The sequence below is a fragment of the Zeus faber genome (assembly GCF_960531495.2).
Source record: "Zeus faber genome assembly, chromosome: 11".
Lineage (NCBI taxonomy): Eukaryota > Metazoa > Chordata > Actinopteri > Zeiformes > Zeidae > Zeus > Zeus faber.
In genome coordinates this window covers 17,796,613-17,811,849 of record NC_137205.1, presented here as the reverse complement: position 1 = coordinate 17,811,849, position 15,237 = coordinate 17,796,613, and the positions used below count along the sequence as shown (strand labels likewise).

General features: G+C 46.5%; 2 protein-coding genes across 2 annotated transcripts; both read right to left on the bottom strand.

Annotated features, from left to right (window-relative positions):
* Positions 1–3,081: 3,081 nt before the first annotated feature.
* On the bottom strand, positions 3,082–9,025 carry LOC307236684 (inward rectifier potassium channel 2-like). Its single transcript, XM_080009172.1, has 2 exons — positions 8,880–9,025; positions 3,082–6,662 (listed from the first exon to the last, which is right to left on the bottom strand). Exon 2 carries the CDS (start codon positions 6,416–6,418, stop codon positions 5,075–5,077), a length of 1,344 nt encoding a protein of 447 aa, XP_079865298.1. The 5' UTR covers positions 6,419–6,662; positions 8,880–9,025; the 3' UTR covers positions 3,082–5,074.
* A 987-nt stretch (positions 9,026–10,012) lies between these two features.
* Positions 10,013–11,161, bottom strand: LOC307237315 (inward rectifier potassium channel 16-like; the record flags this gene model as incomplete). The annotated part of the gene is made up of 1 exon (XM_080010027.1): positions 10,013–11,161. One exon carries the CDS (start codon positions 11,159–11,161, stop codon positions 10,013–10,015), a length of 1,149 nt encoding a protein of 382 aa, XP_079866153.1.
* Positions 11,162–15,237: the final 4,076 nt, after the last annotated feature.

Sequence of the window (15,237 nt, the reverse complement as noted above, 5' to 3'; positions counted from 1 at the left end):
CTGTCTGTCTGTCTGTCTGTCTGTCCGCCTATCTATCTATCTATCTATCTATCTATCTATCTATCTATCTATCTATCTATCTGTCTGTCTGTCTGTCTGTCTGTCTGTCTGTCTGTCTGTCTGTCCGTCTATCTATCTTTCTATCTATCGTTCTATCTTGTTTTGCATGCAGTGGAGTCCTGGGTGAGTGGTAACTTGATCACCTGAGAGGAAGCCGCTTGGGGATAGTTAATTGATCCATCAACACCAGGCCTGTGGAGCCTCCTCATCATTCCAAAATATCAACGTATCACAGGAACGGGCACCAAGCGGCAGGTCTCTACTGCCCAGCAGAGGCCGTCTGTGTGGACCATGGGTCTGCAAAGCTGCACAATTTACTGCTTATGTGCGAATGGGAATTGTCGATGCAGAGGTTTAGGGTTTATTTTTAATTTGTTTATTGTATTGTTTATAGTTTTTTTTTTTTAAGGTGAATAGTAAAAGTATCTATCTATCTATCTATCTATCTATCTATCTATCTATCTATCTATCTATCTATCTATCTATCTATCTATCTATCTATCTATCTATCTATCTATCTATCTATCTATCTATCTATATTCCTCAGATGATTCACAGGTTATTGACCTATATATTTCCATTCCTTGCCAATGGAGTTATAATCACTATTGACTCGACAATTTCAATAGAGAAGACAGAACGTTGTGTTATTTCGGGCAAGGTTGGAGGCCTGTGCCAGGCGATGTCCTGAACTGGCGGCCAATCATTTAAAGCGTCCACGATAAGCGGGTCCACAGTGCGTCCTCTTATCTCGCACATCAGCTCGAATCGTAAACGTTTGGGAGAGACACATTAGCAGCCCAGGGCGCGGGTTGCAGGGGAGACTTTGGGGTGAGATAACAAGTGTTTTTTGAAAGTGCCGTCGCATTCGGCTCTACGGGACGGCAGCGGGCAGAACCGCGGCTGGTCTGCGGACCTCTCCCCTTCCCACCTTCAACATCCCAACCCCAAATGATTCATGGCAGGAATAAAGATTCCCCAAACGTGTCATACCGCGAAAGTGCAAATGATCATGGTGATTTTATTTTTGTGTTTATGCGACGCCGTGCGGGAACTTCCTCCTTTTTTATTGTTGTTTGGCCATGAGAAACACAATCAACAATGACGTATGATGTGAAATGCAAACTCATTGATTTTAAGTTGAAGTTACGACAACAAAATATGCGCATTAGACCCGAGTTGGAAGACTCACCCCGGACCATTATACCACGTGTAAATATGTCAAGCAAAGACTTTGTCCAGACTCCAGATGCTTCTTCCTGAGTAACAAGCGACGTGAACGGGGTCCTAACACCCTGCAGAAGGACGTGCGTAAACCTTCTCCGGATGAGAACGGTGAAATAAACCAGACGTATCTGTGGGGGTTTTTTTTACAAGGGAAATCTCAAGGGAAGTACGGTCTCGAAGTAGTAATTGAAGAAACGGCATCCTAATTCTTTATAGCATGTGGCCTCGGAGTACACTGACCAAAAAATAACATACACTGGACTCACGGCAGCCATATTGATCGCTCCCCCTCTTCGGGCGCTTTGAGAGGTGAAAAGGACAAACCCCGACACAGGAACTCTGTCAACATTGCCATTTCAGCGGTTAATGTCACAGCTCTTTGCAACCTTATTCTGCGTCCGATCCTCAAAAATTCAAAAAAAAAAGTCAAAATACAGTGGATAAAAAGACGGATAAACACAGTAAAACAGCAACTCTAGATTGTACAGTATATGTAAGCGGGAGGGACAGTCCCAGAGGTCCCCATGAAAAAAAAAAAAGAAATTAATACGGCATAATAAGGCATCTTATATAAGCACCCAAATACCTAGTGGGGATGTAACTATAGCGTGTTGATCAATGTTTTTTTGACTTCTTCCGTGCAACCTGGAGGTCAGAGCTGGATCCAACTTTGGCTGCTTTGCCATCGACCCGGGGCCTCGCGGCTCCCGAACTGCGATGAGGGCGACACCGGGCGCCATTTTCTCTGAAATGACGAGCGAACGGCCGTCACCCGTTCAGAGAAAAACGTTTAATGCGCCAATTCCACATTAGTATTTGCGGCTGTGATGCTGTCGGGGGCGGGTGCAATTTTGAAAAATCGATCCGGTGCGGCGAGCACGGCAGCCCAGCACGGATCAACGGAGGTTTTACAGGATTTTTTAACACATCAGGGGGAAATGCGAGTTAACGCGTCGATTTATTTTCATCGTTTTGGAAATGAAACGGGTGAAAGTCGTTCTTAAATAGTTTCGAGAAAGTGAGAAAGGGCGGTCACCCATTTCGTTCCGCTGGCCCGAGCGTCATGGCCGTTTCATTGGCTGATGTGGAAAAAGGCCCCGGGCCGCAGCGGCCTCCATGTGTAGAACCAAATCGAATCGGCTCATTGTCTTCCTGCTAAAGCGTCTGATCGATAAATCTGTGACCCCCGCCCCCGCCCCCCAATGGTGCCAGATACCAGCAGGCGAATTGGGCAAACGTCACTCGCTGGCGAATAACCTCATGGTGCAAACGTGCTCAAGCGAAGACTTTGATCATTTAACCAGCGAATATTTCACCTCAAAGCTCTCGATCGATGAAAAGTTTGATAAGCAGCTGTGTGGCTATATTCCTTTTTCTGGCGGTAAATCCTTTACCTTAACATCCATTATTCTATATAACAAAAAAAAAACACCGCACAGGTGTCCTTATTTTCAGCAGTGTACTTACAGGAAAAAAAAAAAGTAAAAAGAATGAGATATCTTTTCCAAAATTAGGCCGAGTCTCTGCGGACTTCCGCAGAACTGCAGTGACGCGGTTTGAGAATTATGGCACTCTATATGGCGTAAACTCGGACAGCGAGAGGCCTGGAATTTGGGCCACAGTGTTAAAGCGGCGAGGTACATTTTGTCGTACGCGTCGCACATTTAGGTCAAAGCACCAGAATCCTGAAACGGCTCAACCCTGGGCCGTGTCCTGCAACAAATGCAACCATATAAGGACGGTTTGAGTACATAGGACTCGAGGTGGACTCGTTTTTTCGGATTTTTGGTTTTTTTTTATTGAAAAAAGAACATGAACAGTTTTCAACAACTGCAATATCAACGTACAGTATCCGCAACATAATTTACAAAAGATTAAAAAAAAAAAAAAAGAAAAAAAAAATGTTCAACAACAAATCAGTACTGCGTCTGGTTTGTGCAGGAAGGTGGAAGACCCACGTAGAAAAATAGGAGACCTAAGACCGGCGGAGTGTCAACGTGAGAAACAGAATAATGCTGCGACGCAGCGGGTGGATGGATGAACACTACGGAGTCCACTGAACACACCATACTCCCTGGTTTAAAGTCGGCTGGTTCGCAGCTTGAGCTGGTGTAACAAAAACAAACAAAACTATGAGCAAAACAAAACGAAAGAAAACAAGCTCCATTTACTGTAAGACTAAAGACCATGAATCATAGTCGCTATTGGCGTCTCTTGCTTCGGGTTTGTGCGCGGGAAAAGAATAATCGAATCCTCCTTCGATCGCGCGTCGCGAGAGAAAATCGCCGTGGACGCTCCGTGGTGAGGGCCACGGCGGGCCTCCGAGACGGCGCTCGGGAAAAAAAAAAAACACTGATCCGAATTGTACCCTTGAGACGAAAGCAAAATCCGATCAAATAATGCATTTGGATGGTTCCGTGGCCCATCCTTGCCGGGTGGGGGAAGGCTTTGGGGTTTTAACGACAACTGTCGGGTGAGTTGTGATCTAAATGATCTACTAAGATATACTGTATATACATTTGGCTTTAGGTAACAACACAGTCTCTAGGATGATCGGGGGGGAGGGGGAAAAATCGAATGTGACGGGAGAAAGTGCACCGTAGCTTTGGATACCACACTGAGCGAACCGTGATTATCGACAGTACCGCCGGAGATAAATAACATCTGAGACTGAAGTCACCGTCATATTTCAAAACGCACACTTTCAAAAGACAAATAATACATTTTGGCTCCTAGATTTCCCTTCTAAACCAAACAATATGTAAGTTAGCAGCACTCGTCATGAACATTCATTCGTTCAGCCGTTTTCCAGCTCAGGCCATTGCCTCCCGCGCTGAACCGTATTGCACGTTTAGAAAATGGAGATTTTTGCGTGCGGGGGTGTCAAATATTCTGTCCTGTGCGTTGAATATCCCCCCCCCTGCGAGTCTTCACCGCCGCGCTTGACGCGTCTCCTGGCCGGACGTCCCGACGGCCTCCGTCGGCGCCCGCCCGTTAAAGCTCGCATTGCGGAGACGAGGAGGGGGGGGACGGTTTGAGGCCCGCCGCGCCGTCTCCGCGCACGCCCGGGAAAATGCACGGGCGGAGTCGAGGGAGAGAGAGAGCGAGAGAGAGAGAGAGAGAGAGAGCGCGAGAGCGAGCCGTAGCGAGCCGACGTTACTGCATTGAAAGGACACCAGAGTTACTTTGCCTCGAGACCAGCTCATTTAACAAAATGCGTCTTTGTGCAGGTGCCTCAAGAAGTCGAGACTGCGGGTTCAACGGGCAATTCCGGGCGGCGGTTTAAGAACAAGCGCTGCGGTTAAAGACGTAATATAGCTTTTCTGTAAAAAAGGATGATACATGACATCTAGATTTCCTCTAGCCAGTTGTGCTGGGTGGGTGGGGGGTTGAAAATAGCACATGCAAATATAGACTGCTATGTTGATATTCTATTTTGAGCCAACCCTTCTGTTTCTACCAAACGGTTCTCCAGAAAGTTTCTGTTTGATGAACGCAGGCAGACACACACACCGTGCTCCGTCCGGGGCTACTCCATCTTAACTCAACCTTGACCTCGCAGCCCCGGGAGACAGAGGATATACGGCCTCCTTGATTCGCGTCCACTATTCGTCCCCATGAATAATAGAACGTGTTTGGATTTGAATGAATGATTGAATGAGGAAAGAAATAACACCCAAATCACAGTCATTCCAAAACTGTCATGCGGTATTAACATCAGCAACCGCGAGGAGAGTTCAGGCGATGGCTGCCGTGCCCTGAGCCCCACCCGAGCGGCCCCCTGCAGTCATATTTCTGACTCTATTCTCAAAGGCATTGACTCTGATGGTAGGGAGTCCTGGTTGATTCCACAGTCTGACACTGAATCCGCGTTCGTGTCCTCGAGAGCGGCGTTCTCAATGCCGCCGCCGCCGCCGCCGCCTCCCTGGATTCCGACGACCTGCCCGTTCTCCTCCTCGTCAAACTCCTCCTCCATCTCCACTTTCTCCAGGGCCACCTCGTTCTCATAACAGAAGGAGTTCCGGGAGCTGGAGGCGCTGGACTTCTTCTCGGCTAGTTCCCTGGCGCTGCACTGGGGCGTGCTGGGCACCTCGTAGGTGTTGTCAAAGCGAGAGTAGTCCACCTTGTAATAGCTCTTCTCCTCGAAGAGGACCGGCTCAAAGCGGTGGCCCCAGAGGATCTCGCTGGCCACGTAGGAGCTCCGACACTGCGTGGTCATGGCCGTGGCCTCGACCATGCCTTCGAGGATCACCACGATCTCAAACTCGGACGTCTCCAGCTGCTGTTTGCTCATCTCGTAGAAGGGGCTGTCCTCGTCGATCTCGTGCGCGATCGTGATGGGAGACACCAAGAAGATTCTGTCGATGCCGCTGTCGAAGCCCACGTCGATGTCTACTTGATCGAGCGGGATGAATTCCCCCTCGGCCGTGGTGCGTGACTTCAGCAGCTGGGCTCGGACGTGGGCCTCGACCAGGTGGCTCTTTCTGAGGTTCCCGACCCGCCACATCAGACACAGTTTACTGTCCCTCATAGCCACCGTAGCGTGATGACTGAACACCAGGGTCTCATTCCTCTTCTTGGGCTTCGCCATCTTGGCCATTACGGCGCCAATGATGAAAGCATCGATGATGCAGCCCACGATGCTCTGGAAGACCACTATAAAAACCGCAATGGGGCACTCCTCCGTGACATAGCGATACCCGTAGCCGATGGTCGTTTGGGTCTCCACCGAGAAGAGGAAGGCGGCGGTAAAGCTGTCCACGTTGGATACACACATTTGAGTTTCATTTTCCAAGTCCCCATAAGAGAGAGCCACGAGCCAAAAGACAAAGCCGAAAAATAGCCACGACAGCAGGAAGGAAAGGCAGAAGATGAGCAGCATCCAACGCCAGCGGATGTCCACGCAGGTGGTGAAGATATCTGCGAGGTAGCGCTGGCCCTTCTCGCTCATGTTGATAAAATGCACATTGCAGTGACCGTCCTTCTTGACGAAGCGGCTCTGGTGCTGGCGCGTGTGCACCTTGTTGACGTTGCCGTTGCCAAAGCCGTTGGGGACGGCGATCGTGGCCAGCTTCATGCCGTCTTCCTCCGAGGACACGATGCTGTAGCGGTGGCTTCGCACACTCCCCATCACTTCAGACTGGGAGGGCTGGCCCGCTTCTGCTTTGGAAAACAGTCTGAGTTTTTGGTAGAAGCGTTGGAGAAACAGTTTTGAACGATCGCAGGGACAAACTCGGGCTGAAAAAAATGTGAAGGCCAGGAGGGGATCCCGGAGGGAACTGGGGACGGTGAGCGCTACTCCGGGAGTTTGCACCCGTGGCGATGGCGTATCACTCCTCTCTCATGAGCGCGCTGGTCCTCCTCAGTTAAGTGTGCTGTGGAAGTTACAGAGAGAAAGAGAAAAAACTGTGTCAAACTAATTGGCAGGAACCAGAGTAAAGAGCAGGGGCTGCAGGTGTGTGGTTACCCAATGTTTGAATAATGCATGGAAGACGCCAAGACTCATTTCCATACACAGACAGTAATGAATACTGTATATTTACATTCACTAAATACACATTCAAAATGGCAGCGCTTATATTGACAAGATTTAATTCAAGCACGCTGGCAGCGGACAAGATAAGATATCGTGCATGCTTCATACTCATTTAATGTGAGTATTAATGAGCGAGGTCAGTGCGTGGAGAACTGAGTCAAATTACAGATCAAGTTCATGTAAATTCTGTGAGCGACTCAAGTACAGGGAATCGAATACATGTAAACAAACGGGTTTGTGAAGTCAATGAGGGTAGAGACAAAGAGAAACAAATGCAGTAATTACAGTAGTTTCCGAATAAGAAAAATGCAATGCATCTACAACGTAACCTTTGTCGGATCTGAAAATTTCTCATTATTGTACGCCGGTAAAGTACACCAAAGCCCTTGCGTGGCCACAAACCGACTTGATAGATTACACAACTTATTCATGTAATAAGGTTTAATGAACCTTGTTGCTAATTAGACAGGGTGGGTCAGTCTCTTTGAGCAGGAGCGTTGCATTACATGAACAGGGACGGGGACAGCAGAAACAAGACAGTTATCGACTTGGTCTATGGGGCCCGAGAGGTCCATCAAAACGCAACGCCACCAGTCTCGAAAAGAGAATTGCAGGTCAGACATGTTTTATTACGACGGCAACAGCAGCCCTCTCTCCATCTTTTCCTTCGGTTTCAGCGGACCTGCGAGATGAGCCTGACGGTCTCCTCACATCACTTTGCGTGTCCGTCAACTGTCCTTTCTATTTAAGTATTGAAAGTGATCAAAGGTCATTTGGGACAAGATGTGCACTGCCGGGCTCCCAAATCCCTCTGCATCATCTGTTTTTCTCAACTAATGATGTCACCGCTAGGTCGTCTCGGAATAGCAACTGGCATATGCTGCAGAGAGTATAGTGCTCCATTCATTTACAGCTCAAAGACACACGCAAGGTTTTGTTTTTTTTGTTTTTGTTTTTTTTTTACATAGTAAGATAAACAACAGGCATTTTTTGCATGGAAAAACATTCTTCATGTGGTCACCGCCTCTGACCTTAGGTGCTGTATGAATCAATAATCTATAATCTATCGGCCACATTGTAGAAAAAAAAAGGTGTGACGCACACAATCCTTGGTAAATACAGTTTGGGGTGATGTCAGAGTAGGACGGTCACAGCCACAAACCAAACCTGTTATGCCCAGAGACACAACGCGGTGGGAGTTGAGGGCAAAGCACAAACTGCCACCGGCCTTCCAAACTGATGGGTTCTGTCACCGGGAGTCCAATTATGTGGGCGCTCGTTGATTTTTACTGAGCCTCATCTCCCACTCACATTTTAGGGTTATCATCACTCAGCCTGCTCTCCACTGTAGCAGGCTCACAGAAGCTGGAGAACCAGTGATTGTTTGTTTTGCATGTGTGCTCAAAGACAGCTGAGACAAATGGAAACGGGTTACATAAAGCTGCTCTATTTTGCTTTTGATAAATCAATAACTCCTTGACAGCATCCAGGTTTATTTTGTTATGACCTATTATAACACATTTATTGCGTTATTCAGTGTTTTGTGTTAAATAATAGTAGTAGATTTAGTAGTAGTAGTAGAAATAATAATACTAATATCATTTTTATTTTTCCTCATCCTTATATTTCTAAGTGATTCAAAACGCTTTAAATAATGCATCTATTTTAAGAAAAAGACAAAAGTCCAAAAGACACATTTCTCCTATATGCTAAAGGTCAGTGCAGAATATACAGTTTGAGCCTATAGCCCAGGTGAGAAACTTTGTAAATAAATGCATGCATTTATAAAAAAAAAAAATGTTAATAGAACATAATAACATGTAGCCACTGTGCTTCACTGCAACGTGTGAACGAAAAAAATCTAAAGTTTTAAGAATAACTGTGTATTATTCAAACAATGGGAAGACCATCTATTTTCACATCAATCACAATTGTAGTAGAAAATACATTTCAAACACAATTTAATTAAATCAAAAGCCATAAACGACATTCTAGAGCAACGTGTTCATGTTCATCCATGCAGCAACAGCAACAACAGTAAGTATTTTGCAGTTACCTGTTAATTCCTGTTGCACAGAAATCCCGTTTTCACGGTCATGCGTCCCATGCAGGCGTTCATATCCAAATATGGTCTTTTTTCTTTTTGTCGTCACTTTAGACGCGCTCAAATTCACGTCACACATTACAAATTGTGCCATAACCCTCTTCAGCCGCACTGAAGAAGTTCTATGCCCGGGCAAGGACGCACTTTAAAACACACGTGCTCAGCTCCGCCCCGTCGCGCGGGCGGACCAATGGGAAACTGCAGCGCCTGATCACAGAAGCCGACGACATATGAGCCACGCCCCCAAAAGGATGCTCGTATAATTGATAGATAGATAGACAGACAGACAGATAGCTCGATAGACAGACAGACAGACAGACAGATAGACATATAGATAGATAGGCGTTGTGTGTTTCCAAATTCTTTCAGTCTATGAGATAATGTGTGAACACGTTGCGATCACCTACATTTGTACAATGACATTTTCTCACGCTTGTTTTGTTCGTATAATTGATTTTATTCATATGCCAGAATAAAAAAAAGTTAAATTAACTTTTTGTAGAAAATAAGATAGAAACATTTTCTGTACAAATAGTGCAACTGCAGAGTGAAACCCTCTCTTATAAATATGACTTTGTGAAACAGAATTGCATATACATCAATGTACTGCCGTGCAGAGTTGGGCAATAACTAGGTGCATGTATACATGTACATGTACTTTCGTCTTTTGAAGAAATTATACTTTTCTGAGCAGATTTTGGAAACCATACGTGCTATTTTTGTTTTAGGATGTTTAAAAAGTGAGTAAAATTTTGTTCTTGGAGTTTTTACTGTAGACCACAAGCTCTCGACCAAGCTACGAATTTACTATGAAGCAAAAGACACCGTCATTGAAGACACTGAATTTCTAGTGTAACTAACACATTGTCTTAAAATCAATTCTGTTGATTCTCAAGATATTAAAACATATTTGACTCTTAGTAACTCATACTAACTGACTCGGTACTGTTTGACTCTTCCCCAAGTTATTTTTTGGAGCGGTACTTTTACTCATATTTGGGTTAACAACATTTTATAGTAACAGAAATTTTACTAGGGTATATATTTTGAGTCTCCATCCACCTCTGTCGTGCTTCCATTCAGCTCTAAAAATAGGAATCCTGAACGACTCCAACGCCAGGTCTCGGGAGGTGGCTTTCTCGACATCTTTTCACCGACGGTAAGACGTGATTCCGCCGGCGTCCGGTGCGGTCCGGAGATCTCCCCCTGTCGTACTTCTCAGCACTGAGCGCGGGAACCTGCACCCACGCCGTCTGGTTAAACAGAGCGTAGTCCACTTTGTAGCGCTCCTTCCCCAGCCTCAGCATGTCCTGGAAGCGCTGACCCCAGCGGATGTCCGCCGGCAAGTAGGAGGCGCGTGTTTGGTGCAGCATGCCTGTGGAGTCTCCAGTGTATGTGAAGGACACCACCAGTTCGAAGTCTTCCTCCAGCAGGTTGGCGGGGCCCAAGCTGTACAGGGGGCTGCCGGGCTCCAGCCTGTGGACGATGGTCGTCGGCGTAGCCAGGATGATGTCCCTGCCTTGGATCTCTAGATCCTGGTGCGATACCACAACGGACCCCGAGCGGCTGCTGACGTAACGGACCACCTGAGCCCTGGCTTGGCCCTCCAGGATGTGGTTCCCTCTGAAGTCCCCGAGTCTCAAGGAGAGGCAAAGGGTCCCGTCCCGCAGGTTGACGACGGCGCAGTTGCTGAACCCCACCGTCTGAGCCCTCTTGCGGGCCGAGGCCATCTTAGCCACGGCAATGCCAATGACGATGGTGTCGATTAGGCAGCTTAATACGTCCTGAATCGTGACCACGATGATGGCCCCGATGCAGTTCTCGGTCATCCCGCGGACACCGTAGCCGATGGTCGCCTGGGTCTCCAGCGAGAACAGGAAGGCCGCCGTGAAGCTGCGCACGTTGTCCACGCAAGGGCTGTTGTCCAGATTCTCTAGGTCTTCGTGGACGTAGGCGATGAGCCAGTAGAGGAGTCCAAAGAGGAGCCACGAGAGAATGTAGGAGAGGGAGAACAGGAGAAGCATGACCCTCCAGCGTATCTCCACCAGCGTGGTGAAGAGGTCCGCCAGGTACGGACTCCAGTCCCCGGGGACCTTTTCAAACGCCACGGGGAAGCGGCCGTCTCGCTGCATGTAGCGCCGCCGGCCGGCGCCCTCGCCGTTTCGTCTGTCCAGCGTGTGCACCGTGGTGTGATAGGTGTCAATGAGGATCCGCTCCTCTCTCTCCGAACCCATTTCGGCAAAACGTCACACCTGGAAGGCACAGATAAAGAACGAAAAACATATTCACGTCCGTCAGAATTAGAAGTCATTCTATTGTTCGGGAGGCATATTGATTATTGTTGGAACACGGGACAAGGTGTCCAGGTAGGACGGAGGAAGGGCAGGAAACCAATTACGAGTGGGGGAAAAAAGAAAAAAATTTAAATGACTCTTTTAGTGTTTGCTGAAGAAAAGCCTCCATGTTGGGTAAACAGCCTTTAGGTCAGACTGCGCCCGGGGCTCAAACACATGAACACTAATGCTCAGTTCCCAATGTGAAAAGGGGATAATTATTTACCAGAAATTGTATTAGAAATGTGCATAAACAGGCGTGGTAAAAGCTCCCGTAAATATCGTCAGCAAATTAAATGACGCAGACGTCTTTTCTTTTTCCTTTTGTCCGTTTAGCTGTAAAAATGAAATTTACTGAAAAGCTCTCGATAAGAGCTTTGCGGTCCTTTCCCGGTTGGACGAGCGTATTTAATTGCAGTTATTATGAAAATGAGTAGCGTTCCGGTCATAAGCACACCGATTATCCTAAACTTGATTTGATTCGATTAGATCGGTACTTTGCGCTTAATTGCACTGCACGTGAAATCAGCGCGAAAACAAAAGCAAGGAAAGTGACCAACCCATTATTACGAATACGAATTAATCTCGTGAAATGATCACAGTTAGTAGTAGTACTAGTTAGTTAAGTGGAGAAGAGCCTTAAAAGAAATAAAAAGCAACCCAAAGTGTAAACACCTTGTTCGTACGCAGCACGCCTGATTAAACTTGAGCAAACATACACAAGTTAATTAAGCCCCGTCCTGACCTCAGTTCAGAGTTATTATCAAGGTCTTTTTCTTCATGAGGGTGAATTATTCCCCTTGAAATCACCCCGGGCGGCGTTCCGCTCCGGAGGCGGCCTTGAACGTCAATCTTTGTCCCCGAGCTCCGTGCTCTCCTTTCCTCAAAAACAGAGCGGGCACACCGGAGAACGCACACATCTCTACTCACCTCGCTAATCAAATAAATATCCAGCGGCGCTTTCTCCTGGTCCTGAAGGCTCCGCTGACGGGCGCGTTTACCTCGAAGTTCAGTCATTCGCTGACTGGCAATGTTTTCCCGGGTCCTACGGTACAACATCTATATAAACTGTAAACGACGCGGCGCACCTTCATCTGCCGTTGTTTATTGCTCGACCGAGTGAGTTGAGAACACCCCGGCGGCGTTTATCTGATTGAATACCGTATCTCAAAGGAAAATCACTGAAGGACGCTTTTACACCTCGCCGGTTGTAACCGTGCGCCCTGCGGATCCGCTCGCCAGTCGAGAGGATAAAGAGGGGAATATGGTTTAATTGCACCCTGGTTGTTAAACAATGCGCCTTCAAGTTCCTGTAAGAAAACACAGTGCCCCAGAAAAACAATCAAACTTGACTAAACAAACGTAATCACTTCACCCCAACGTAGGAAAACCAAATGTTCTGTAAAAAAAAAAAAAAAAAAAAAAAAAGCTCCATTCAGTATAACATTGCAAGAGATCATTTTTTCCTCCCCCCACACCATTTCAATTTGCGAGGAATTGGAAACTCTCTGAATTGGATATTGCGTTTTAAAAGATGAACCCTTCGAGGACGCCGTTTAATCTGCAGAATACCACAACGGCAGGGGTTAAACCAGATCACACTAAATTCTGGAAGCTTCACATCTTCAAACGGACGTGCATCCCGAGCGGCGCCGATATTCTTCTTAAAAAAACTATTTTCTTTCCAGTGGACTTACCTGTGAAGTTGAAGTTGGTGTCGGCTGGACGCCCGGTTCCCTGCATGTGTGAGCGTCTTTATGTTGTGTGTGTGTGTGTGAAGGTGTCTGACCTACTCGAGCTGAACCTCCAGCAGTGTGTGTGTGTGTGTGTGTGTGTGTGTGTGTGTGTGCGCGCGTGTATGCGTGCGTGCGTCCGTGCGTGACCCTGCAGGGAAAGGCCTTGGCCGGACACTAGGCAAAGTCCAGTTCCGCTCTGATCTCACAACCCTTCGCTCCCTGACGAAATCTGAACCGGGACGCCATGACATCATTTGTTTCCGAGGGTCGTATTTTCACAGGATTTGTCTTCTTAGACTTGAACGGTCAAAAAAAAAAAGTGTAAAATCACAAGCGGACACGTGTGTGTGTGTGTGTGTGTGTGTGTGTGTGTGTGTGTTTGGGTCAAAATATGAATATTTTGTAGGTCCTGAAGAAAAACACAATTTCCTTCCTCACCATTGTACTTCCATGATTCATTAGACAAAAAAAAGTTAACCTTTACCCCCTTTAGACTGAGAGGCATTGGCACAAGGATTTCCTTTTGTCTTTAGTGTTCCTCAATTTGGTGGTGGAGATAAGAGGAGAGAGATAGAGAGCGAGAGAGAGAGAGAGAGAGAGAGAGCGCGAGCGAGCGAGAGAAGCATCTCCAGACCCCATCCAGCATAATTACCAGGAAGAGGATAAGGTGAAGTCAAACATATTCTGCTAAACTAGAATGCGGCCAAAAATAGAACATAATCGCTCTCCTCCTCCTCGTTTAATCCGGCGTTCGCTTGTGACTCCTATTCAAACGTGCATGGGCTTCTTCCCCCGCCCCCCGTCTCCGAGACGAGGAGATAAGGAGCATTCCATACAAGAGATAGCGTGACAAGGAGTGATTCACCTGTCCGGCCAATCACAGGGGGAGCGGGAGCCGGGGGCGAAGAGGGCAACGTCATTTTACGATTTGTTTAGACAATCAGAATGATCGGAATCAGAATCGGATTCGCTTATTTGGTGTGGGTTCATGTACATTGTCATTTTTTCCCTGTGTTTTTCCTATTTTTATTTCACTTTTTAGGTTGCCATATTTTCATTATAATTATTACTCTGTGTCTACCTTAGTTGTTTGTTGTATATATTTTTGCCTATTTTGATGTGAGCTGCTGTGACGGCTCTCAAAGTTGATGTTCTTTCTGTGTGAATGACGCTGAACGCTTATCCAAGTCTTAAAAATACGAGCACAACACTCTCGCTATCTCACTTTTGGGGCTGAACTCTTACGTGTGGCTGGCTGACTTGAGGCTGAGACGGCGGCCGGGACCGGATCACGTCAGAGTGGATATTGACAATGCAACGCTGGCAAAGAGCTTCTCCTCTCTCTCGCTCCTGACCTCAGGTCATACTGTAACTATTTATTCCATCAGAGAATGGCGGAATAAAATAAAGCCGGAGCCGCAGTCCCAGAGGCCTCGGAATCCCTGCCGGACCCTGGCCACTTGCTGCCGTGTCACTCAACACGAAAGTGACAAAAGAACAACGCCATAATCAAATGTCATGCATGTTACTCAAAAAAGTATCAAAAATATACTTTATATGGTATATCCTGAAAATTGAACAAAATCTATTTTTTTATTAAAATAAATCAATATCCTATTAATGTTACCTGGAAACTGAGCTGATAATTGGACAAAATGGAAGAACATTAGTCCTGCACGCAACTGCTTAGATGCAGCATTATGTGTGGGAGCAGATCTCTCTCTCTCTCTCTCTCTCTCTCTCTCTCTCTCTCTCTCTCTCTCTCTCTCTCTCTCTCTCTCTCTCTCTCTCTCTCTCTCTCTCTCTCTCTCTCTCTCTCTCCACACACACACACACACACACACACACACACACACACACACACACACACACACACACACACACATACATACATACATACATATATACATATATATATATATATATATATATATATATATATATATATAAAAAACTAAACATATAAATACCTTAACAACATCAGCATGCGCTATTGATTGTAAAGATCAACTCTTACCAAAAAATGTGATAATTCACCACAAAACGTCATCATACGTCGCTCTATAAGATTATGAACCAATGAATTGATCTGTGATTAATGTGACGGCGTCCGGCGAGGCTGCCTTAAATAAAAATAAACTTAAACGACATATTTACACAAGCAGCTGAACAGAGGAGCTTTATGAGCACGCAGCTCGGAGGCTTTTCCATAGTGGTATCAAAACCGCGGCGAAACCTCAA